The sequence below is a fragment of the Amborella trichopoda genome, chromosome 12 (genome assembly GCF_054954075.1).
Source record: "Amborella trichopoda isolate Santa Cruz 75 chromosome 12, AtrichopodaSantaCruz75HAP2 v2.0, whole genome shotgun sequence".
NCBI classification, from domain to species: Eukaryota; Viridiplantae; Streptophyta; class Magnoliopsida; order Amborellales; family Amborellaceae; genus Amborella; species Amborella trichopoda.
In genome coordinates this window covers 37,861,527-37,884,941 of record NC_142347.1, presented here as the reverse complement: position 1 = coordinate 37,884,941, position 23,415 = coordinate 37,861,527, and the positions used below count along the sequence as shown (strand labels likewise).

Sequence of the window (23,415 nt, the reverse complement as noted above, 5' to 3'; positions counted from 1 at the left end):
TCTTGATTCTTTTTTTAATCCATTGTTGACTGAGTTTTGCAGGTTGTTTTGAAGAACTGGTACCTTATGAAGGTACCCAGTGAAACTTCTGGCAAGAGATTGGCTGTTGGTGGTTTTCATTCGAAAACGTGAGTTTTGAAGGGTTTCTGTGACATTGTATAATTGGGGTTGTTGGGTCTTGGGTCTTGGGTCTTATGGTTTCAGTTACGTTTGAACCGTATTGATAACTCAATAATTTATTACTTCTCGAATAATTCTGGTAAACTCCAAACAAAGAGTTCACCTCTTCTTTTTCCTTCAATTTTCAAGAATGTTGTTTCTCATTGGATATTGGGGTTATGAGTGCAGAGCTAAAAGTGGGTTTCAACATCTTCTCTATTAGCCACTAGGAAGGTTTGGACGTTATCACCTGGTTTTTGGTGGGATACATGTATAATTGGATATTAGTTGTGTCCTAAATTGCTCAATTTCTTTAGCTATTTGGGGAACTAATAACTTTTTAATGACTCGCTACAATTTATTGTTTCACATTGAGGATCAAGTTTTGGCTTTAAAGTTCATTGTTCATTCCTGAATGATTTGCAATGTCGCGTTTGATATTTTAACATTTTATTGGGCCTAGTTTGTTTCTTCCCGAGTATTTTATTAAATATTTTTGAAATATTTCCCCTGAAGATAAATTGTGTCTAGATTTATAATTTGCATAATGAATCAGATCGTATTACATGAAAAAAAAAAAAGCCTCCGCAACTATTCATTTGTTGACTTTTCTGGTTGTAATTTATGTTGTTTCATGCTGCCTGTAACTTTGGTTGCTACAGGCACTTCCACTCTTGCCCCATTGAAGAGAGAATCAGTGCATTCAGGCTTAGGACTTCTGATGGGGCAATACTATTGCTTGAAGGATGTATTGATGAACAATGGACTCTCGAAAATGGTTTTCCTTTTGAGGTATGATTGAAAATTCATTTTTCCTTATAATTTTCCTTTGAGATGTCCTTTTGCTGATATTTTTAGTGCTTGTGAATTCTTAACCAGATCAGTGGCCTTTTCCGGATAGGATTCCCTTATACTTGGAAAATTCTTGTTTCCCAATTTCTTTCTGAGGACTCTTCAGGTATATCTGCTAATAAATTGTCTATGTTGTAAGTGATTAATTATCGGTGTTTTCATTTGCCTATCTATATGTGCAGGCTTCTCCATTCGTGAAGTGGAAACAAATAATGGTTCCAGTACATTCTTGCCCATAACTCATCTCTTTGGTAGAAATCTTTTCCCAAGTGAGACAGAAAGGTTCCATAAACAAAATGAAGAAGAACGAAAAGCCTGTGAGAGTGAGAGACAGACAACTAAGTCAAAGTCTAGTTCAGTGGCCCGCATTCAACAATACGAGGTTTGCTTGGGTCAAGCAAATGTGAATGTGAATGACTCGAGTTCAAGTAAGGTGAGATTTGGATCAATCAATGAGGAAACTATATCAAAAGGAATTGACAATGAACAACCCAAATGTGCAAAGGGGTTTGGCTCTCTTTACTCTAATAGCAAAGTTGATGTAGTGATCACTCCCGAAGGTGTAAAATATCATGGTACAAAGTTGAGTGATTGGGATGTTCCCTCTCCTTCTGGTGTTTCTTTGAAGGTGCTTGAAAGTAACAAAAAAGCATCTCAGGTGGCTGGTAGCAAGGTTAGAAGAAAGCGCACTGCTGCTGTATGTTTTTTAATACCTATAATTTATACATGGTTGTTTCAATGCTTATTTATGAGAAGGTGTGTTATATTGCACTAGGATATTATCATAAGAACATTTTCAATTGTATATTTGGAGCTTCATCTTAGCATCACATTGGTCTTACTTGGAGCCAAATTTTATTCGTTTTTTAAAATTAGAACATATACATATATATATATAGATACACATATGGAATGCATAAATACAGACATAGATATATGTGTATGTCCTGTATGACTTTGTTCCTCAGAGGAGATGGTGTGAAATGTGCAGATTTGTGGTTGTTGTAATTGTGGGCGTAAATAATTGTGAAGCATATATACATCTTACAGAGTAACTTTTATGATTATAATGAACATTAATTCAAACCTAGAATTTTACATTGACATGATTATGTGATTCAACAAAAAATTTTATCTATGGAAATGTATAGAAAAAGACCATTTATTTTTGGTATAAGTCACGATCATTATCAGTTATTAGATGCGAAATTGGGTGGCTGGGAGTGTGTCATTGAAATAGTTGTGGGGGAAGGGAACGGGAATGGTTCACAATGTTTCAAAAAGCACTAGGCGGGTCTTAGGCGGCCTGGGGGGTCCAGGCCGCCCAACGCCTAGGCGGGGGCCCATAACCTGGGTGGCCCAGTTGAATCCAAATAAGGATTATGCAATTATGTCAGTATCAGTTGTATGTATTGCAATACATAATTCAAATTATACTACATACTAGCATTTAACACACACTTTATAAGCATAACCATAATCTATAAGTTGATTCATACTCCATATCCAATTAAAACTTAAAATTTTCCAACCAACCAAGTTATCAAATAGTATCACACCAGTACTGTAGTACACCACCATGAGGAAGAAAACAAAACTGAATTAAGAAACTATGACAGTAATACTTGAAGACTCAAAAGAATCTTCAATAGTTCAATACACAATACTTCAATCAAAGTTCAAACTTCGAAGTTTAATAATTATTCAACAATCAACATTCATCATTCATCCATCATTAGAAAATCTTAGGTCAGCTGCATTGGCATCATATTCATCGGAGTCGATGGAGTTGTCACTCTCCTCGACATATTTGTCGTCCCTGTCATCCTCCGTCTCTTCTGAATCAACCTCTTCTTCGTCCTCTTCCTCCATCTTTGTTCTCTGTGCAGCTGATGTCCCTGAAGAATCCATGACCATGTCCCATGTCAATCCTTCATGCCTCTTGACCTCATCATCATCAACTAACCACTCCATAGTATGGTCCATATTTTTTGATCTGACGGGGTCTCTCTTATCTCGCTTAGCAAACCTGTCTTTCAAGAATAGATTGTACTTGACATAGACTAGGTCATTGAGCCTCTTTGATTCAAGCCTGTTCCTTTTCTTTGAATGAATCTAACAAAATCAAATGAAACTAATTAAAATCTAATATCTATGGTTCATGTATTATTTATAAAATTATACAAATTACCCTTACGGCCTTCCCCTTCAAAAGTACTCCAATTGCGCTCACAACTGGATGAAGAAGTGGTTAAGTTTAAGATCCGAATGGCCAACTTTTGTAAATTTGGAGATCTACACCCATGTTGGCTCCACCACTGGGCTGCAAAGATATAGAAAATATCATAAATAAATAATAGAATTACTTGATTACTTGAACTTGATGAAGATGAACTTAAGAATATTATTAATAGCTGGATTAATTTTGGTCCTTTGCCTCTTCGCCATTGGACTCCCAAAAGACTTTAATGAGCACTTGTAATTTATCAGCTCATCAGCACATATAATATCCTACATATCAGGATCAGGGACTAGCACCTCTACACACTCATTAAATCCATTCATAATTGTGTCATTTATTTGTATATCCTTGTCAATATAAAAAAAACTGGGTTCAAATAATAACCAGCTACATGCAATGGCCGATGTAGCTGCCTATCCCACTTCTCATCAATAGTCTCTCAAATAAGCTTGTAGTGGGTTTTTTCATCATTGAAATTTTGGGCTATCTCTCTTTTGCATTTCTCCATAGCATCATATATGTAGCTCATAGAAGGCTTGTCACTATCAACCATGCGAAGGACTTTGACAAGAGGAAAAAATACCTTAAGAGTGCCCTTCACCCCTCTCCAAAAAGCCTTAGAAAGTATAATATCTCTCACCTTCTTCTCAACCTGATCCTTTGACCACTTGCATGCTTTCCACTCATTCGAGATAAACATTTGCCTCAACTGCACTCTCCTCGAATGTATGCTATCTAGGCATAAGTACCAGGTCGCAAATCTTGTGACCCCAGGCCTCATAATCTCTTTCTTCTTTGTAAAAGTACGCATCATGCTGAGGGTGAGATGGTGGCTATAAATGAAATTTATAACTAACTTGGCCTTCTTCACTGCACCGGATATCTCAATCAAACCGCCAAGAGCCTCAAGCATGAGGTCTATACAATGTGCTGCACATGGTGTCTAAAAGATTCTAGGATAAGCTATGCGCAACAAATTAGATGCAGCAATATTACGAGCAGCATTGTTGCTGCATATCACTTGAAATATGTAATGGGCATCATGGATATGATCAGAGGCATCATGGATATGATCAAAGGCATCAATAGATCTCAAAAAGACAGTCCCTGCAGGACAATTCACAAGCAAATTCATATGACTTCTTCTCTTCCTATCACTCCAAGCATCAGTCATAATAGAAACCTCATACTGAGCTCATGTATCCTTTTTAAGTTCTACAGCTTCCGTTGTGGCACTCATTGCCTTTTTTAAAAAAGGCTCTGAAAGCTCATATGGGATTGGGGGTTTCATCCCAGGGCCAAATTGGCCAACGGCCTCTATCGCAGCATAGAAGTTGCTTAAGCGAGTGGTATTGAAAGGAATGCCTGCCTCATAAAACCATGTACCAAGATAATATGCAGCTTTATCTCTCTCTTCCTTCTTGATTCTATTTCAATGGTGGTTTACTTTTTTGTTTTCTCTCCTGCAACCTCGGGATCAGGTCGAGGTAAAAAGCTATTCATAGGGTCTCTAACCCGATGCTTCTTAGTCCCAGAACCAAAAGCAATTACAACTCCCTTCCCCTTTCCCTTAATAATGGATTGCTCAACCTCTTGACATCCCTCTCCAATCCTTTCTTCATTCTTCATCACTATCATCATCATCAAAATTGGCCCGAACTCCAAACCTGATCTCTGCTATAGAGGCAAATCTCTCATCTTTTTTCATTTTCACCATGTTCAAAAAATTATTTATTTCCTCTTTAAAGCATCAAGAGTCTTTTTACATGGGGCAACATCCCCCCTGATACCGACAAGATGTTTCTTGAACCAGTTTATGCCCCTTTTTTTATCCTTTTCACAACTTGCATCTTATGCAATTTTTATCATTAGGATTTGGGTTATAGCCATTTTTCCAACTGGGATCACCACTCCTATTAGATCTCGAAAAAACATCTTAAAAATAATGCAAATTACTAAAGCAATAAAAAAAATCACTTATTTTGAGTTTGATTTATCAGTCTTCAAACTTCTACCTCAAAGATGCTTCTAAATACTAAAAATTTCTAAAAAACCCTCTAATAACTTTGCAAAACATCACAAAGTAAATTTAATATCAATGGGTGATGTTTTGATCAATTTTAGTTAACTTCGAGAAACCCTTCGATCCTAAAAAATTCACAAAAACTAGATTTTTGGGAGCTCTCTCTCAAAAATTGGCTCCAACAAGTTTTAGGGTTCAAATGAACTTAAAACCCTAAGTTTTAGCCTTTAAAAACAAAAACAAAAGACCATAATTGCCCCTATCAAAATCAATTTCCGCCCCTGGGCGCCCGCCCAGGCGGGTTCCGTACAGCCTAGGCGCCCGCCCAGGGATCGACCGCCCAGATTGGCCGCCTAGGCCTGAGCAATGCGCCCAGGCCTTTCCGACCGCCTAGGCGTTGGGCGGTCCGCTTTTTGAATCATTGGTTCCGGGATCGGGGGAGGGTCGGTGGATCGAAGCTATACTGAAGATCCTTGTGTTAGGGATCGATGCTCGTACAGCCTCAAAAGTAGGGATCGAAGTCCGTGTGTGTTGGCGATCTAGCCCCTTTTTTTACATAGGATCAAGTATTATTATATAAAGGTGCGAGATCCTATACGTAAGAAGGAAAGTTCCCAAGGGCATCTTTTTGAGTTTCTTAACTCAAGGAGTGCATAAGTAAAAGTGCTCCAACATATTATGGAGCGAGGAATAACTTTAATAGGAGTGAGCTTCATTTTCTTTGAACACGAGTTCCTCATGTAGGTTTGAATAAGGATCCATGGCTTTAAAATGTAGCTCTAGTATTGTTGACCAATAACATGTAGGCTTAATCTTCTATGAAATAAATAAGGAACTTCAAACTAGTCCCTTGTTCATTATATTAGTATAGTAGATAGATCATGTCATTAAACAAATTATGACACTCTAAATAGTTGGGTAACGAAATACAACTCAACACCATATGTGCATGGAATAATTGTGTTGTTAGTATTGCTTTCTAAAAAAGAAAATAAAGGTGAGTACTTATTATTGAGGATCACGAACAGTTATTTATTGCTATAAACTTGCCATAAAATATCGTAACTATTGATGAAAAATTATGATAAAATATTAGTGGGTGAGGATTTGGTGTAATTGTATGGTGGGGGGGCGGGTTTTATGGGGGGGTTGTACACAAGGAGGGAAGGAGGGAGGGCATTGTATAACCTTGCAGGAATGGAGGGGGGAGAGAGAGCAATGTCCAAAACCTTGGCTTTGCACCTTAGCATCCAATATCAGGATTTAACAACCACTTGAAGGGGGGGAGAGAGATATTCCATCATTTCACACTTGCGATCCCATATTGGTGGGATCTGGATGCCGTATATGGCGATGCTTGTGATCCGTTATTTTGGAATCTAGATCCCAATACACTTTGGAACGTGAACCATAAGACTAGGGAACTAGATCATGTAATGTTTAGGAACGTGAAATTAAATTGTAAGGAACTCGTTCCCTTAGAAGATGGAGCGAGATCCCGAAGACACTAAATTGAGTTTCAGACGAGATCCACTCGGGGAGCGTGAGAATTGAGGTTCTGCAAGGGATCTCCAAGCAAGGGAGGCAATCCCGGTAACTATGGTCATTGACTGGGCACAATATCCAAGATATAATTTCTTGAATTATGTGACACATGTAGCTGTGGATTTTCATAGCTGATGGCTATGAGTGATTGTGACCTCCTTATACGAAAAAGAAATGGTCTTATAGTTTATTATCCCTTTGTATATTTCGTTAATACATGATATTCATGTAAAATGTTGACTGGCAATATGTGGTTCAAGAGAATTAAAGATTGAATGTTGTACCACTGGATTGAGGACTTAGGTTTAGTCTTTCAAATGCTTAAACGAGCTGCCGCTTGGCTAGATCTTTTGAGGTGGATACATTATCGACAAATGGGTCTGGTTTGTATAAGGTATCGAGCAATCAAAGTAACGTACACCTCTAAATCTTGCTTCAATATGCAGTTCTGGTGTGGCAAATCCTTACAATGACTAAACAATCTATTTTCACCTCTAATTATGAAATTTAAAACTCCATAAATCTTATAAATCCAGTAGACTTATAAGCAAATAAATTTTTTAAAAGTGGACTATTTAGATAATGTGTTACAAGGTTCACTATTTTTATGCCATAAATTTTTTTTTGCATATCCATAAACCTCGAGGTCGAGATGATCAATTATAGGGCTTTTCGACATTGGAACCTTTTTGGGTGGATTTTTAGGCGCACCTTACTTGTATAGTATAAGGTTTACACCTTATATAAACTTTTTTCTTGACAAATATTGGTTTACAAGTGGATGTTGTGGCATTGCTCATGGACACCTGCTAATGGAGCTCTTACTTGCTAGCATGCTCTAGTTTTTATAATAAATTTTGAATGGTCAAGGTTTTGTTTATTATATTGTTAGTTTTAGTATGTCATTCATCATGGTGTGTGGGCAATATGGAGCATGGAGTTTAAGACAAAGAAATCACAGAGATTAGCCATGTATTCGTAGGTATCAATACCATTATCTATAATCGGATTTATGGGCACCTCACACGTCAACATTGTCATCATCGTCATCATCATCATCATCATCATCATCATCATCATCATTCGTGCCTTCTCCCAACTACTTGCGGTCGGCTCCAAGAATCCTATATCGCTATTCTGCTCTATCAAGGGCCATACCCCTAGTTAGACCATAAGTCACCATATCTCTTCTTACTACTTCCATCTAGGCCTTTTTGGGCCTTCCCTTTCCCTTTTAAAGCCCTCCACTTGAACTAAATCACCCCTCCTAACCAGTGCTGTATTAGCTCTATGCTGCATACGGCCAACCCATCTAAGTATACTTTCCATCAGTTTATCGCCTATTGGAGTCACCCCTAAGTTCCCTCGTGTGTATGCATTCCGAAGTCTATCCTTTCTTGTCTTGCAACTCATCCATCTCAACATTCTCATCTTCGGTGCACTCATCCTATGACTATGTTGTTTCCTGACCGCCCACCATTCCGTTCCATAAAACATGGCTGGTCTTACAGCTGTCCTATAAAATTTTTCCTTTAGAGTTTCATTCGTATGCAGGGATCATATAAAACTTCGGATACACATCTTCATTTTACCCTCCCAGATCTAATTCTATGCATGACATCTTCCTCAATCTCTCTATTCTCTTGGATTATCGACCCAAGATATCGAAAGCAATCTCTTTTAGGTATTTATTGGTCATCAATCTTAACTACTTCATTTTTTCTATTCCTATTATCAATGTTCAAAAATTCACCTGCCCAACCACCTAGGCGGTCGCTTAGGCGGATTTTTTCAAAAAACGACTAGGCGCTCAGGAGGCGGGACTATTTGGCGTCCTGCGTTTAGGCACCTGCCTAGGCGGTCAAGGTGCCGCTTAGGCGCTACAGTCTAGGTGCCTACCTCGTAACAACTTGCAAAAAGGCGGAAAAGTGTCTCGGTGAAGCTTAAAAAAAGTCATTTTTTCCCCTATAAAGGGGGGAAAAAGGTTTTGGGGGTATTCTAAACCCCAAAACCAAAACCTTGCCTTTTAGGGAGAGAAAAACTCCTCAAAAACCACTCTTTTGTGATTTATCGAAAGATTGATAAAGCTTTTATTTTTTTGATTTCTTCCAAAAATAAAGGCAATAGTTCGTGGGTGGATTTGAAGCTTCTAGTAATTGATTTTGAGGACTTTGACAACCCAATAGTTGAGGTTTGCACCAATATCAATTTGATTTTGATATTTTAAAAGTATTATCATATTTGAAACAGGGTTTTGATTTGATTTTGCTACAACGTATTATATTGTGAATCATTTGTTTTTTCTTTTATTTTTTTTCCTTTTACGATATATTTACATATTTGTAGTTGAAAGATTGATTTTTTTTTTTGTGATTAATTGAATTTTTCCTCATTTGGATGATGAAATTAGGCATATATCGTCTTGTTTTATGAATAGTTGATTCCTTTTTTGTACAATATGTCATGTTTTTATATTCTTATTGGATAAATTATTGATTATGTGATATCTTAATGAGTTAAGTATTATGTGAAAGTGAAACTAAGATCGTATATATTCATTTAAGTGAAACTAAGATCTTATATATCCATTTAAGTCTTAATGTGTTAAGTCTTTTTTGTACCCTGTTTCTGGGCGGGTGCCTGGGCGCCTAGTCGGCCAGGCACCCAAAATGCATAGGCGGGCGCCTGCGCTTTCTTGAACACTGCCTTTTATTACTAAATTTGCATTCCAAATGTTTTGTTTTAGTCCGTCTAATTTTAAAACCTTTAGAGTCTAGAGCATCCTCCAAAGTTCTAACTTTGCGTTGACGTCGACTCTGGTCTCATTAATCAAAACTACATCATCCCTGAAAAACATGCACTATGGTACCTCATCCTGTAGACGCCTAATTAACTATTCAAAACCAAAACAAAGGGATATGGGCTCAACATTGACCCCTGATGTAAGTCTATTATCATTGAGAACTCACTTGTCTCTCCACTAGTTGTTCTTATATTGGTCAGCTCTCCCTCGTACATATCTCTCACCACGTCACACATGATGAACTTAATTCATTCATCATGGAGTATGGGCACTATGGAGCATTGAGTTTAAGACAAAGAAATCACTGATATTAGCCATATATTGGTAGGTGCCACTACCATTGTCTATAATCTGATTTATGGGCACATCACATGTGATGAACTTGAGAAGTGGATAGCCATGGGCTTGATATGATCTTGTATGAGTAACATATGTGACTGTTTTATAGAAAATGATGTAAATGATTCAAGAGTGATCTATATTATAAACTATATAATATAAAAACAGACTTTAATTTACACAAACGTTTCACAAAGATTGAAAATATTACAACGTGTCAATGGGAAGCTCAACAAAATTGCAATTGGCATTTATAACTTGTGAACCTATATCATTAGTTAATGTTATGCATTTGATGCTTATTTCCTTAGGATTTGGAGCCTTCACTAGAATTAGGAATTTCTTCTTCTTTTTTCTTTTTCCCATGATTTCATGTTTACTATCTTCTTTGTCAGATACTGGATCCTGAGCTCAATTGTTCTGTGAATTTAGTGAAGAAATCACGGACTAGTTCATCTAAAGAATTGAAGGCATTACAGACCCCTTTATCAAGAGAATTCAAGACATTATATTCTCCATCAAAAGAGCTAAAGGCATTAAGGATTCCTGTATCAAAAGAATTCAAGACATTACATTTTCCATCAAAAGAATCAAAGGCATTAAGGATTCCTGTATCAAAAGAATTAAACGTATTACAAACTCCATCAAAAGGACTAACGGCATTACAGACTCCATCAAAAGAATCAAAGTTGTCAATATCAAGATCAGGTAAATATGTGGGATTGTTTTAATAAAGATTGTCTCTTAGAGATTATTCAAAAAAGAAAAAAAAAGATTCTCTTAGAGACTTTGATCTTTCTATATTTTGAATTTATTGGTTTCTAACCATTGTTTTAGGGTCTGTTTGGATACATCTCTTATCACTAATAATTCACTTCTACAATAAAAATTATTCATTATAAAGCATTATTTGTTTTCTGAAGTGTTTGTTTTCTGGAGTGTTCCTTGTAATTTTATTTGTGACATACATTTAGTTTTTAATTTTGGCATAACTTAGTCTCTTTCTAAACCTGTTTTTACTTTTGCAGTAGAACATTATCTTTTGTTATTGGGGTCTTTTCCTTTGGTATTCAAGCTCTCTTTGAGCAATTCTTTGGCAACCCAATCTCTCTCCCTCCCTCTCTTTCTCTGTCATATTGTATTGTTGAGGTGTCAAGAGTCAGATCTCATTCTGCAAGCAAGGAAATATGTTCTACATTACAAGTTGTAGTTGTCTCGAAACTTGGTTTTCAGTTCTAGTGAATCTCATATTTCTTGAAGTGTAGACTAACGGGAACATGATACAAGTTTGAACTTGAAATGTAGAATGACTGACATTTTGTCAGTAATATGAGTAGAGCTCAAACTGATAAAAAATGAGTAGTGTATTTCTAGAATTTTTTGTCATGATTCTCCCCAATGAAACTCAATCCTAAGCTGGAAATGGTTCTGTTGACTGCAAGACTAGCCAACTTATGTTTTACGTGTATTTAGATAAAGGACTTAGTTTTTGTGCGTCAGGGGTCGCACCTGTAATGGCGTGGGCCCTGAGTCTGCACCATTCATAGAACTGGATGGTGCAGACCCTAAAAACTAGGGCATGGATGACAGGGAACCAGGAGCCCCAATTGCCCTTTTCCCCCCACTTTGTCCCCAATTTTCCCCCTCTACTCAAATTCTCCTCTTGTGTTGTCCATCTCTTTTTCTTTCTGCTCCCAGATCTCTCCAGTCCCGATGTCCTTTTCCCATGATCCCATGTGATCCCCTATGTCTATCATATTCCCTCTTTCCTTCCTAAATCACACATAGTAAAGAAATAAAATTCTATGTATAACATTCACTTTATTTCTATTATCTGTATAACATTCACTTTCTCCTCTCTCTCTTCCCTGCTAATTATGCACAATAAAATATTAAAATCAAGAGAGGAATTAACTGAATTTGCTCAACAACATAGAGGCATTTCCAAAATTTCTTCCTTCCTGTGAGGCTGAGGAAGAAGAAACAGCAAAACATAAACCCATTTCCCCATTACTTCCCAATTTAAGAAAAGCACAACCACATGAAAAAAGAAAAAGGAAAAAGAAAAACCCATGTCTTATATCTAACCAGTCACCTCAAATCCAAATTTGGGTGAACATATTAAGAAAAAAAAATCCAAATTCCGGTGAAAATTTGAGCCAAAACTCCAGCCAGTTGCAGAAGATCCATAAATTTCTTTGATCCTTTGTACTTTGAGAATGAGAAATAGGAAGCTCTTCAATGAAAGGTGACCTTTATTTCATCACAGCAGAAAAATGAAGTAATGTCCTCTTTGATGAGGTTGATGATGTAGTTAAAAGGCTCACACGGTTTAAATGCAGAGAGAGAATTCGTTTTGTGAGCTTTGAAACCACTAAAACAAAAAGAAAATCAAATTATGAAAAGCCAAGGAGAGGGGACTCCGAGATGAGGCAATAAAAGATTGGTTTTCATGACAAAAAGAGGGCTTAGGTCAGGGATTTCACGGCTATAATTCATCTGAAAATCAAGCAATACAACATCAAATGGAAATAAGTAAGGACACGGTTTCTATGAGTCCATGTAGAAATGAGTCACCTTTTAAAAATATATTTTTGAGATGGATTTTTGGACCTAATTTTTAAGGACATGTAATCTCTAACATGGAGATCATGAATATGAAAAATAAATAAATTTTGAAAATTAAAAATAATAATTCTATTAAGAAAACATTTGGACCGTTCGTTTCAATTGTTTTTAGATGGACCACCTATTTGCATCCATCTTTAAGATGGTTGCTTTATACCTCGGGGACCGCAAATGTGGAAATGCGGTCCTCACTGCATGAAACAATTTTCCAATAAGTAAAGCACTCATCAAGCTCTGCAAGCCTTTGGGTCTTGATGCTCATTCCTTGACCATTTTAGCACCATCACCATAGAGAGAGAGAGAGAGAGAGAGAGAGAGAGAGAGAGAGAGAGAGAGAGAGAGAGAGAGAGAGAGAGGTTTTCGAGCAAAGTGGCGGTGGGAGGGTTTGGCAGTTTTTGAGCGAGAGATTTAGGACCTTCTAGACAGAGTGAGAGGGGAGAGGGGGACTGGGGGCTGCCCATCACCGATTTCCCTTTCTCAATATTCTGGGTGCAATCTCCACCGTCCAATTATTGAATGGTGTAGCACTCAGGGACCACACCTGGTGGGGGCCTTGACGCACCAAAAACTTTTCTTGGACAAATGAATCCATCTCATTTTCTAAAGAGCAAATTTTGAGGGAATTTTCCTCCTATTTTATGTCTTATTTCCTACTTAATTTTATGGTCTTTTAGCTCAATCTTAAGTGAATTCATTATCATGAATGGAGTTTGCCGGTGCCCTTCATGCCAAAGGACTTCTGCTACGATATTGTGACTTGTTTAATGCAGTAGTATCTCAAGTCAATATACCTGCGGCACTTTGTGTTGTTTTAGTTTCCATTTCACTTCGTTCCACTGTTTTTTTTTAATGTATTTTCTCAACTTTAACTATCAGAGTATACAATCTATAATTGCTATTTGTCGTGCCAAAGAGTGTTTGAACTCAAATATCTAATATTTGTCTCTAGCTGGCAGGTTGGTTGGTTTGTGCATCTCTCTATACCCTGTGAACATGGAAATCTATGATAAAGTAAATGGTCTTGCAAATTGTTTTATGGTGCTATTATATTTTATTTGGCAAAAGCATATTGACGTCCCCTTCCCTAATATTGACTAAAGGTTTTGTCCTTGTATTGTTATTTATTCTTGCCACTTCTACACATTTTTGCTCACTGCAATACAAATTCTTCATATTGTGATCCAAAAATATGCATCCATAAACGCACATGGTGGTATGGAATTCAGACATGTATCCTGGACCTTCATGTCACTAGTCTGTGGGGGTAGAAACTCGATTGGTTCCCTTTTTATAATCATTTTCATTTTTTATAACATTTCTTTGCCTTAAATTTTAGTTCTTTTACATCTGTATCAAGTTCTTAGTTATATTCATTTTTCTCCTGGGATAGTGTAATCATCCACTTCATGTGGATTACTTAATAAAGCTTATAAAATGAAGTTTTTGAACTGAATAAAGTGTATACTTGATTCAAGCTTATTAAATGAACTTTTTCGGTCATGCAATGCAAACATTAACCACTGTGGGTAGAAATACTAAATTCCTCTTGAATTTGAGATATTGGTACAATGACTACCTTAAATGGTGGAATGACTTCTGAAATGTTGATCTTTATTGGCACAATAGTATTTTCCCCATTTGAATGGTTATTTCCATTTTACATAATGTGCTATAATGCAATATTGCTAGTCATTTGATTCTTAGTAGGTCAGTGCCCTAACCTAACTTACCCTATCTCAAATTCCCATGACATGATCTCAAGGTGATGCAGATGTAACAACTCTTTTATTACTAATATGATCATATTACTTGTTTTCACTATGCCTAGGATGTTTTCTACTAGAATATCTAGTAACCATTTCATTCTAGTTTTATGAAGCATCCTATTTGATCTTGTGCTTGTGGTGTTGAGGCTTTGACATTTATTTCAAGATCATATGGGGTATCAATGGAGCTAATTGCATTAGCTAATACTCACATATGTAATGTTTATTTTGTATTGGAACGCCAATACCTGAATGTACCTGTTGGCCCCATAACTTTTTGAATGAATAAAACACATACCATTTGATCAAAATACCCTCACCTTTTATCCAGCTGCTAAACCATCCAAAGAAAGCATTGTTATTGTCATCATGAGAAAAGAAAGAAAGAAACTGATATGGTTGATAAGTAAACATGGATTGTAGAGTATAGAGATACTTTTTTCTTATTTTTTCTTACACCTGGAAGAGACTAAGTAATTGGCCAAACACGTAGATCTAATTAAGGTTTTTAAGCCATACTCTTGTATATGTAGGATATGGGCAGTTTCTGCATTGGCTCTTGTGGGAATAGTTTAAGCTTGTGGTTTATTTTACAATAATTTGAGTTTACTTTGATAGAAGGGCTTCATCATCATCATCATCTGAACCTTATTCCAACTATCTGGGGTTGGCTACATGAATCCTATTCTGCCATTCTGCTCTATCACAGCCTTACCCTCAATCTGACCATAAGCCATTATATCTTTTCTTACTACTTCCATCCTTGTCCTTTGAGGCCTTCTCCTTGCTCTTTTAGAGTCTTCCACTTAAACGAATCACCCCTCCTAATTGGTGTTGTTCGAAGTCGATGTTGCACATGACTAGACCACCTAAGTCTACTGTCCCTTGTTTTATCATCTATTGGAGCTACCCCTAAGTTCTCTTGAATGTAGTCATTATGAATTCTATTCTCCTTTGTTTTGCCACTCATCCATCTTAATATCCTCATCTTAGCTATTCTTTGTTTGGATATGTTGTTTCTTGACCGTCTAACATTCCATCCCATAAAGTATGATTGGACTTATAGCTGTCTTGTATAACTTACCTTTTTAGTTTCATTGGTATGCTACGATTAAATAAGTCTCTAGAAGCACATCTTATTTCGTCCACCCAACTCTAATTCTATGAGGAACATCTTACTCAATCTCTCATTTCTCATGGATTATCATCTCAAGATATTGAAAATAAGCTTTCCATGTACTTGTTGGCCATTAAACTTAACGAACTCCTCATTTATGCTCCTATTACTATTAAAACATTCCTCCAAAGTTCCCTATATTCAGTCTTAATCCGATTAATTTTAAAACCTTTAGATTCTAAAATGTCCCTCCAAAGTTCTAACTTTATGTTTATGCCGTCTCTAGTCTCATCAATCAAAACTATGTCATTTGCAAACAACATACACATGGGACGTTGTCCTGTAGATACCTAGTTAAGTCGTCCCTAACCAAAGCAAAGAGATATAAGCTCAACGCTGACCCCTGATGTAGGCCTACTGTTACTGAAAACTCAGTTGTCCCTACTAACCTTAATTTGATTTATACAAATCAAAGTGATGGAGATAACTGTCAATGGATAATATTATCTTTCTGATCTATCTCTACTTTCTATTTTCTCACTTATAATGTGGTTCATGCTGCAAAAATTTGAACTTATTTTGATTGTTGGCTTCTTGAAGTGCACATTTTTCGCATTTTATATTCTATGGAAATTTTGATATGTCTACAACACATATACTGTTTAAGTTATTTGGTGTCACATTATCTATGCTTCTTCATGGCATGCATTGCCAATAGGTTCAGTATGCTTCGTTTTTTTCATTGTTGATGACATGGGATGTATTTTAGGCTTTCTTTGTCTTCTTTTAATTTTTTGTGAGTTTGTTTCACCTCTAAAAGTATGTTTAGTCCGTTGTTCTTTCAATAGTATCATGGATTTTTTGTTATTTATGTTCATCTCTCTTGATTTGCTGGTGATATCTCTGGTATTTATAATTTGAGTAGATTTTCTCTTTCTAGGATTCATTGAAATACCAACTTTTGGGACTTTATTGCTGCTTCACTCGGTTAAAATTTGTTCATTTCTCTCTAAATTTCTTGTGGGTTTCTTATCTTTATTAGAGTTAGTTATTATTGGGCTTTTTCACTCTTCGTCGTTCTTATATAGGTCTATATATCTTTAACATGGTATGATGGCCTCAGCCAAACATCATATGACATTAAGTTTTTGTATATTTATGATGACCTTAGCAAAAACACATAACATCAAGCTTCTGTATATAATGGTGTCAGCCAAAGAACTAACAAATTTATGTTAATCCAGAATATACTAATCTTAAGCAGGATATAATATATGTGAAAATAAACTTCTTTTTCATCTGTACAGGCCCTTATCATTATCTTAGGTAAGTTCCTAACATACCTTTGCTTCTTTACTCAGGGCGGATTATTGTTCGTCCCCTTGCATATTGGTGCAATGAGCGAATTGTGTACGGAAAGGTTGGTGAGATAGTTTTTGCAATAGACCTGCTCTTAGTTCACTATTTTCCCAATCAAAGTCTTGCAATAGCTTATTCATGAAAGTGGTCTTTTAAATTTAATTCTGGTTCTTTACACCATTTGCACAAATTGCTATATACTCTATTTATTGAAATCTCGATTAAGTATAAAAAACTCATTTTGATATTTTTGTGGGCTCACAAGAAAAAATGAGCCCAATAGCCTAGATTGAATTTGGGCCGATCTGACGATCACGGATGTCCGATAGTGTTTGAATTTTTATTTTTTTCCTACAAATCCAAATCACTTAAAATTTTAGGCGTGAGTTTTTCTTATCAAGCCGCACCTAATAAAATATAAAAAAAATAATTTTTGATGAAGTTTACGGGGGTATTTTGGTCAAGTTTTGTCATGTAAAATAGTTTTTTGATATTTTTCAAAGATTCACTTATTTTTGATGAACACATGCCTAAAATTTTAAGTGATTTGGATTTGTAGAAAAAACATTAAAATTCAAACACTATCGGGCATCCGTGATCGTCAAATCGGTCCAGATTCAATCTGGGCCGTTGGGCTCATTTTTACTTGTGAGACCACTGGCTCACAGGATCATTTTCCTATATATATATATATATATATATATATATATATCGACCAATGCCATATATTGGTTTTCTTTACCCATTTATTACTTTTTTGCATGAACTTTATTGACACATTATCAGTCATTGAATCAGAAAAGGCCACCCTCCAAGGGTTGGTGGGCTTGGCCTAGAAAAAGAATACAATAAAAAATAAAAATCAAAAGATCCAAGTTCTAATAAAATGAAAGTTTATTTTTCAAAGAAATTCTTGAACTGATTTTTACATGTTTCGTTTATTAGTTTAGTGCTACATCTAAAAAATCATAAAAATGACTAAGCACAAAAAAGTCTAATATGTATGTTTATAATTCATCCTTTTGGAGTTCAGTATTCTGAAAAACTTCAAAAGAATTTCACTGTGACTCCCATGTTCAATAAAGGAAATTCCAAGAATCACTGAAAGTATCTTATTGACAAGTGATGATAACAGAGGCCTACATAAATTAAGTTATGAACTGAAATATTGATTGAGGCTTAAGCTTTTATGCGATTTCTTATTAAGATTTTTCTTGGGGATATGCTATTTATTCATGTGGTGCATGTTGATTGCGGACGACGTAGTTTTGATCGGTGAGACCCAAAGCGGTGTTAACACAAAGTTAGAACTTTGGAGGGATGCTCTAGAATCTAAAAGTTTTAAAATTTGCCGGACTAAGACAAAGTATATAGAATGCAAGTTAGTAACAATAGGAGTAGAGACAATGAAGTAGTTAAGATTGACGGACAAGAAATACAATAAAGAGTGCACTTTCGACATCTTGAATTGATAATCTAGGAAAATGGAGAGATGAAGTGATTGACGAGGATGTCGCACATAGAATCAAAGCTGGGTGGCGAAGTGGAGATGTGCAATAAGAGTTTTATGTGATTGTTGCATGCCAAGGAAGCTGAAGAGCAAGTTTTATAGAATAATTATGAGGCTAGATTTGCTTTATGGAGTGAAATGTTGGGCGGTTAAGAAACAACATATGCATATAATGAGTGTAGCTAAGATGAGGATGTTGAGATGGATGAGTAGCAAGACAAGAAGGGATAGAATTCAAAATGAATACATTTGGGAGAACTTACGTGTGGCTTTAATAGGTAATAAGATGAGAGAAAGTAGACTTAGGTGGGTTGGCCATGGGGAGCGCAGACCCAATACAACACCTGTTAGGAGGTGCGAGTTAGTTCAAGTGGAAGGCTTAAAAAGGGTAAGGGGTGGCCAAAAGGATATAGTTGGAAGTAGTGAGAAAATGTGTGGGGACTTATGGCCTTATTGAGGGTATTACTTTTGATAGAGCAGAATAGCGGACTAGGATTCATGTAGCCGACCCCAAATAATTGGAAAAAGGCACTGTTGATGTTGATACTGATGGTGATGACGATGCTATTTATTCCTGTTGCATTGGACATTTCTGGTTCTCTAGTCTTGTTAGTGGAAGTCTATTTAGTCTTCCAACAAGTGTTGGTTAGTTAGTGGGTTCCTCATATGGTTTGTTTCATCAATTGGTAAATGATTTCATAAATTCTGCTTGGTTTTGGTCGTAATAGTCTGCTCTTTGTTAAATGGTTCATTTCATATTTCCTTTGGGATGAAGTCCCTTGGTTTGCCTTTGAGTTGGCAATCTCAATTCAATTAGACCTTACTTGGAGCTAATGCTGATTTTTTCAATGCAAGTTACTTTTCCACTCCTAAGTTCCTTGACTGTACCATCTGGGAACTGGTATGTCATTCATTCATTTGCTAGGGTTTCCGACAAATTGGAAATGATTCACATTTGCTTTGTGAAAACCAGCTTTCTACATCGCATTGCTGAACTTCCAAACTGAACTTGCTTTCTTTGAGCTATGAATATTTGAAGGCCAACCATTTGTTCGTTCTTTAGGACAAAGGAGCTCTTGTTTAGACTACAAATAACCCGTTGAAATTTTGATTGTAGTCAGGGTGGGACTTGAATATCCATGTAAGCTTCCTCTAGATTTCCATGTAAAATGTATTTTAATGTCAAGCTGCAAAATGTTAATTTCTTTTAGAAAACTTGCTATTTGGCAGCTAGTGTGAATTTCTCAAGGATACACATTTCAGAGGCCTGTGTGTTATCCTTTGGTGTCCAATTTCGTCTTGTATAATCTATGGTGCCATCTGACTTGGATTATTACATTGTATGCCCACTTTATCGTCTGTCGCTTTTCCTTTTGGGAAATGATGAAGAAATAAGAAAGTTTTGTTGACATTTTGTGGGCTGCATTTTCTCTATAGTTTTTGAGGGGTATTTTGGGTATTTTTTTTGTAATGGACATTTCTGGAATTTACAGAAAAGACAGGGGGTTCCATTTAAATTTTGAGTATGGGAAAACTTAGGAGGGAAATATTAGAATTTGAATTTAAAGTTTTCCTTAGGAAGTGATGTGCATGGAGATAGTATCTATTAATACTCCTAGAAACTTTAAATGTGCATGGCTTGGAAAAGGTATTTCGCATGACTTGAGAAAAGGTAGAGTCCATTATTGTTCCTAGGAAAGTTAAGAGGGCTTTGACTTAGAAGCCAAGCCAAGTTTATTAAAAGAGGGACACATTACCCTGCTGGAATCAATGTGTTTTGCTGTAAAATTCCAGAAATTAGGAACCAAGTTCCCATTTTGGGGTGCTTTTTTGGACCCTTAGACAAGTCATTGAAGCTAGGCTTTGTTAGCTTGAGCCCATGATCAATGAATCGTAGTTGAGATCAACCTGATTTTGAGCTATTTCTCTCTCTTTTCTCTCTGTTCTACATCAAGTTGTATAAGAACAGGAATCCTCTCTTTTTGGACCTGGAGATATGGCCAATAGAGGAAGGCGTGGAACCATGGGGGCTGAGAAAGAGGAAGTGCTGTGCCAAGGGCAGAATATGAAGAATTGTCAAGGAGATTCCAATGAAATGGAGCAGTTGGTGGGTCGTCTAGCCCACTTTGAACAAGACTTGGTTACACATGAAAGTGAAGAATCAAATGAAGAAAGTATAAGTCCTTTCCATTACAAAAGGGACAACCCTTCATTGGGGGATAGGTTGGTTTGTGCCCTAGCCGGATTGGATCAAGGAGTGAGAGTGGATGCCCCTGAATTTTTTGGGAAATTTCAACTGGTGAATTCTCGGATTGGCTAGACAGTGTGGAGGTTTTTTTCGAGTGGAATGATTTACCGGAAGAAAGGAAAGCAAATTTTTGGCTACTCTACTCCAGGGGTATGCTCAAATATGGCGATGCAGGTCAGTCGAGTGCGAGGAGGGAAAGAAAAGACTTGGAGGACAATGAAGTCGTCTTAAGGGGCAATTTGTATCTACTGGTTATGCACAAGAATTGTCTCAACGGTTCCATCATTTGCGGCGAAAGGAGGGTGTCCAGGAGTACACAAATGAATTCTTCCTCCGTATGAGTCAAAACAAAGTCAATGAAGGTGATGACCAGCTCGTTGCAAGGCAAATGGACTGAAACCTCAAATTCAAACCAAACTAATTCTACACAGGATTTTTCAGTCTTGATGAGGCTTATCAAATAGCCTTAAAGGCTGAAACCAAGTTGAAAAAAAGTCAAACTAGTGGCTGGAAATGAACCACAGTTCAGAGGGGACAAATGGAAAATCAAAATCCATGAGAAGTTGGATCTAACTCGCACCCAAATGAGGCATCTAAGGGGAAAGCTTCAGCTGCCAAAAGGCCCCTACAAGCCAGAGAACAAGGTTTGCTATAAATGTGGCGAGACTGGTCAGCGGTCGTATGAGTGCTAGAAACGGCAAGCTAGAACACATCTCTTAGATGGGCATGATGCAAATGAAGGAGACCTTGTCACGGGGCCGGTATTCGATGAGTAGCCAATCAGGGAAATGAGTAAGATGTTGCTGAACTTGAGGCTAGTGATGGGGGTCTTCTTATCATTAGACAAGTACTCACTATCCCAAACGTGTTAGAAGAGTCGTGTCTCCAAACCGACATCTTCTGGACTCATTGTACAGTCCTTGGGAAGGTGTGCACCATTATCATTTATAGTGGCAGCTGCGGTAATATGATGTCTCAAGAAGTTGTAGACAAGTTAAAGTTGACATATGAGCCTACAATATAGCATGGTTTGGGAAAGGTAGTGAGACTTTGGTAAGTTTCTTAATTTTTCCATTGGTAAAACTTTCAATGATTCAGTTTGGTGTGACGTCCTTCCTATGGATGCATGCCATATCCTTTTGGGTCGTCCTTGGCAATATCATCGAGCTGCCATACGCCATGAGTGACACAATATATACTCTTTTTGGAATGATGGGTTGAAAATTGTTTTGAAACTGTTAAAGGAGGAGAACAAACCTAACCCCAAGAGTGGGGAGGAGATATTGTCCTTGCTGTAAACCAGTTTGTTGAAGAAAGTAAAGAACAAGGGGTAGTGTACGCCTTGGTAGCCAAAGAAGGGTCTTGCCTTAATGAAATCCCTACAAAAGTTAAGCCTTCAGTTGAAACTTTTAAGGATGTGATGCCCAATGAATTACCCAATGTGTTGCCACCCATGAGAACCATTCAACATTGCATTGATTTGGTTCCGGGTACTACTCTTCTCTTCCTAACTTGCCACATTATCGAATGTCCCAAAGAACAAGAGTTACAAAGGGATGATATAAGAAAGCATGAGCCCATGTGTTGTTCTCACTTTGTTAACCCCAAAGAAAGATGGCTCATGGGGAATGTGTGTGGGCTGTTTTCCTATCCCTCGATATGATGACATGCTTGATAGGTTACCAGGATCAAGGGTCCTTTCCAAAATTGACTTGAAAAACGGGTATCACTAGATTTGTATAGGGCCTATAGCTGAGTGGAAGACTGTGTATAAGATCCAAGAGGGCTTATATGCGTGGCTGGTCATGCCATTTCGATATATGGAAACTGATCAATTTGCAAATACCATTGAGCACAAAAAAAAATTGCATGGTAAAAGATAGCATCTGTTGTCTCAACCAATTTGGCACACCGGATTACTAGTAATCCATGTCATTATCACTTAGTATATTCATGTTCCATGGAAAGGAGTAAATCACAACAACTTTGTTGTTTGATTCGAAACTTGTTTACTTACAAGAATTCACTTTTGTAATCCGCCACAAATCAGGAAGCCTAAACAAGGTGGTTGACGCTTCAGTTGGAGGTGTCAACTCCTTGGTACGTTTGCCACCTCAGTGGTGGGTTTTGAGTCGCTACCTCAGGCTTATACTACTGACCGATACTTCTCTAAGATCCTTGAGCAACTTGCACGAGGAGAAAGGGAAACATGCCACGTTTTTATTTTGCAGGAAGGCTTTCTCTTCAAAGGGAGTCAGCTTTGCATTCCTAAGGGATCACTTCGCACCCAAATCATGGGTGAGATTCATGGTGACGACCTCAGCAGACACTTTGGGTGAGATAACACCACAATCCTTGTGGAAGAAGTACTTTTGGCCCAATCGAAAGGGAGATGTCGGCCTGTTCGTAGAGTGCTGTCGAGTATGCCATTTAGCGAAGGATCGGTCTCAAAACACCTTTACACTCCCTTACCCATCCTTGACCGACCATGGATGGATTTGAGTATGGACTTTGTGGTGGGGCTTCCCCCCACCTCGAAAGGTTGTGACTCTATCTTCGTGGTGGTAGATAGGTTCTCTAAAATGGCTCACTTCATTCCTTGCCGAAACACTTTAGATGCGTCTCAAGCAGCTGATCTTTTCTTTAAGGAGGTAGTCTGTCTTCATGTGTGCCAAAGACCATCACCTCCGATTGAGGCATGAGATTTGTGAGCCATTTTTTGGAAATCCTTGTGGAAAAAGTTAGGTGCTAAACTGCACTATAGCTGTGCTTATCACCCTTAAAATGATGGCCAAATTGAGGTAGTCAACCAAAGCCTTAGAGA

General features: G+C 37.2%; 1 protein-coding gene across 6 annotated transcripts in view; it reads left to right on the top strand.

Moving 5' to 3' along the window:
• Positions 1–23,415, top strand: part of LOC18421804 (hypothetical protein) — a 36,768-nt gene that overhangs the window by 376 nt on the left and 12,977 nt on the right. Inside the window, exons 2-7 of one of the 6 annotated variants that reach the window (XM_020662457.2) lie at positions 43–128; positions 822–951; positions 1,039–1,117; positions 1,194–1,684; positions 10,359–10,671; positions 16,836–16,894. In XM_020662457.2, the coding sequence (XP_020518116.1) occupies positions 43–128; positions 822–951; positions 1,039–1,117; positions 1,194–1,684; positions 10,359–10,671; positions 16,836–16,894 (1,158 nt within the window). Of the gene's footprint in view, positions 1–42; positions 129–821; positions 952–1,038; positions 1,118–1,193; positions 1,709–10,358; positions 10,672–16,835; positions 16,895–23,415 lie in introns of all 6 variants that reach the window. The other 5 variants (XM_020662452.2, XM_088853642.1, XM_088853640.1 and 2 more) reach the window with 5 other exon arrangements.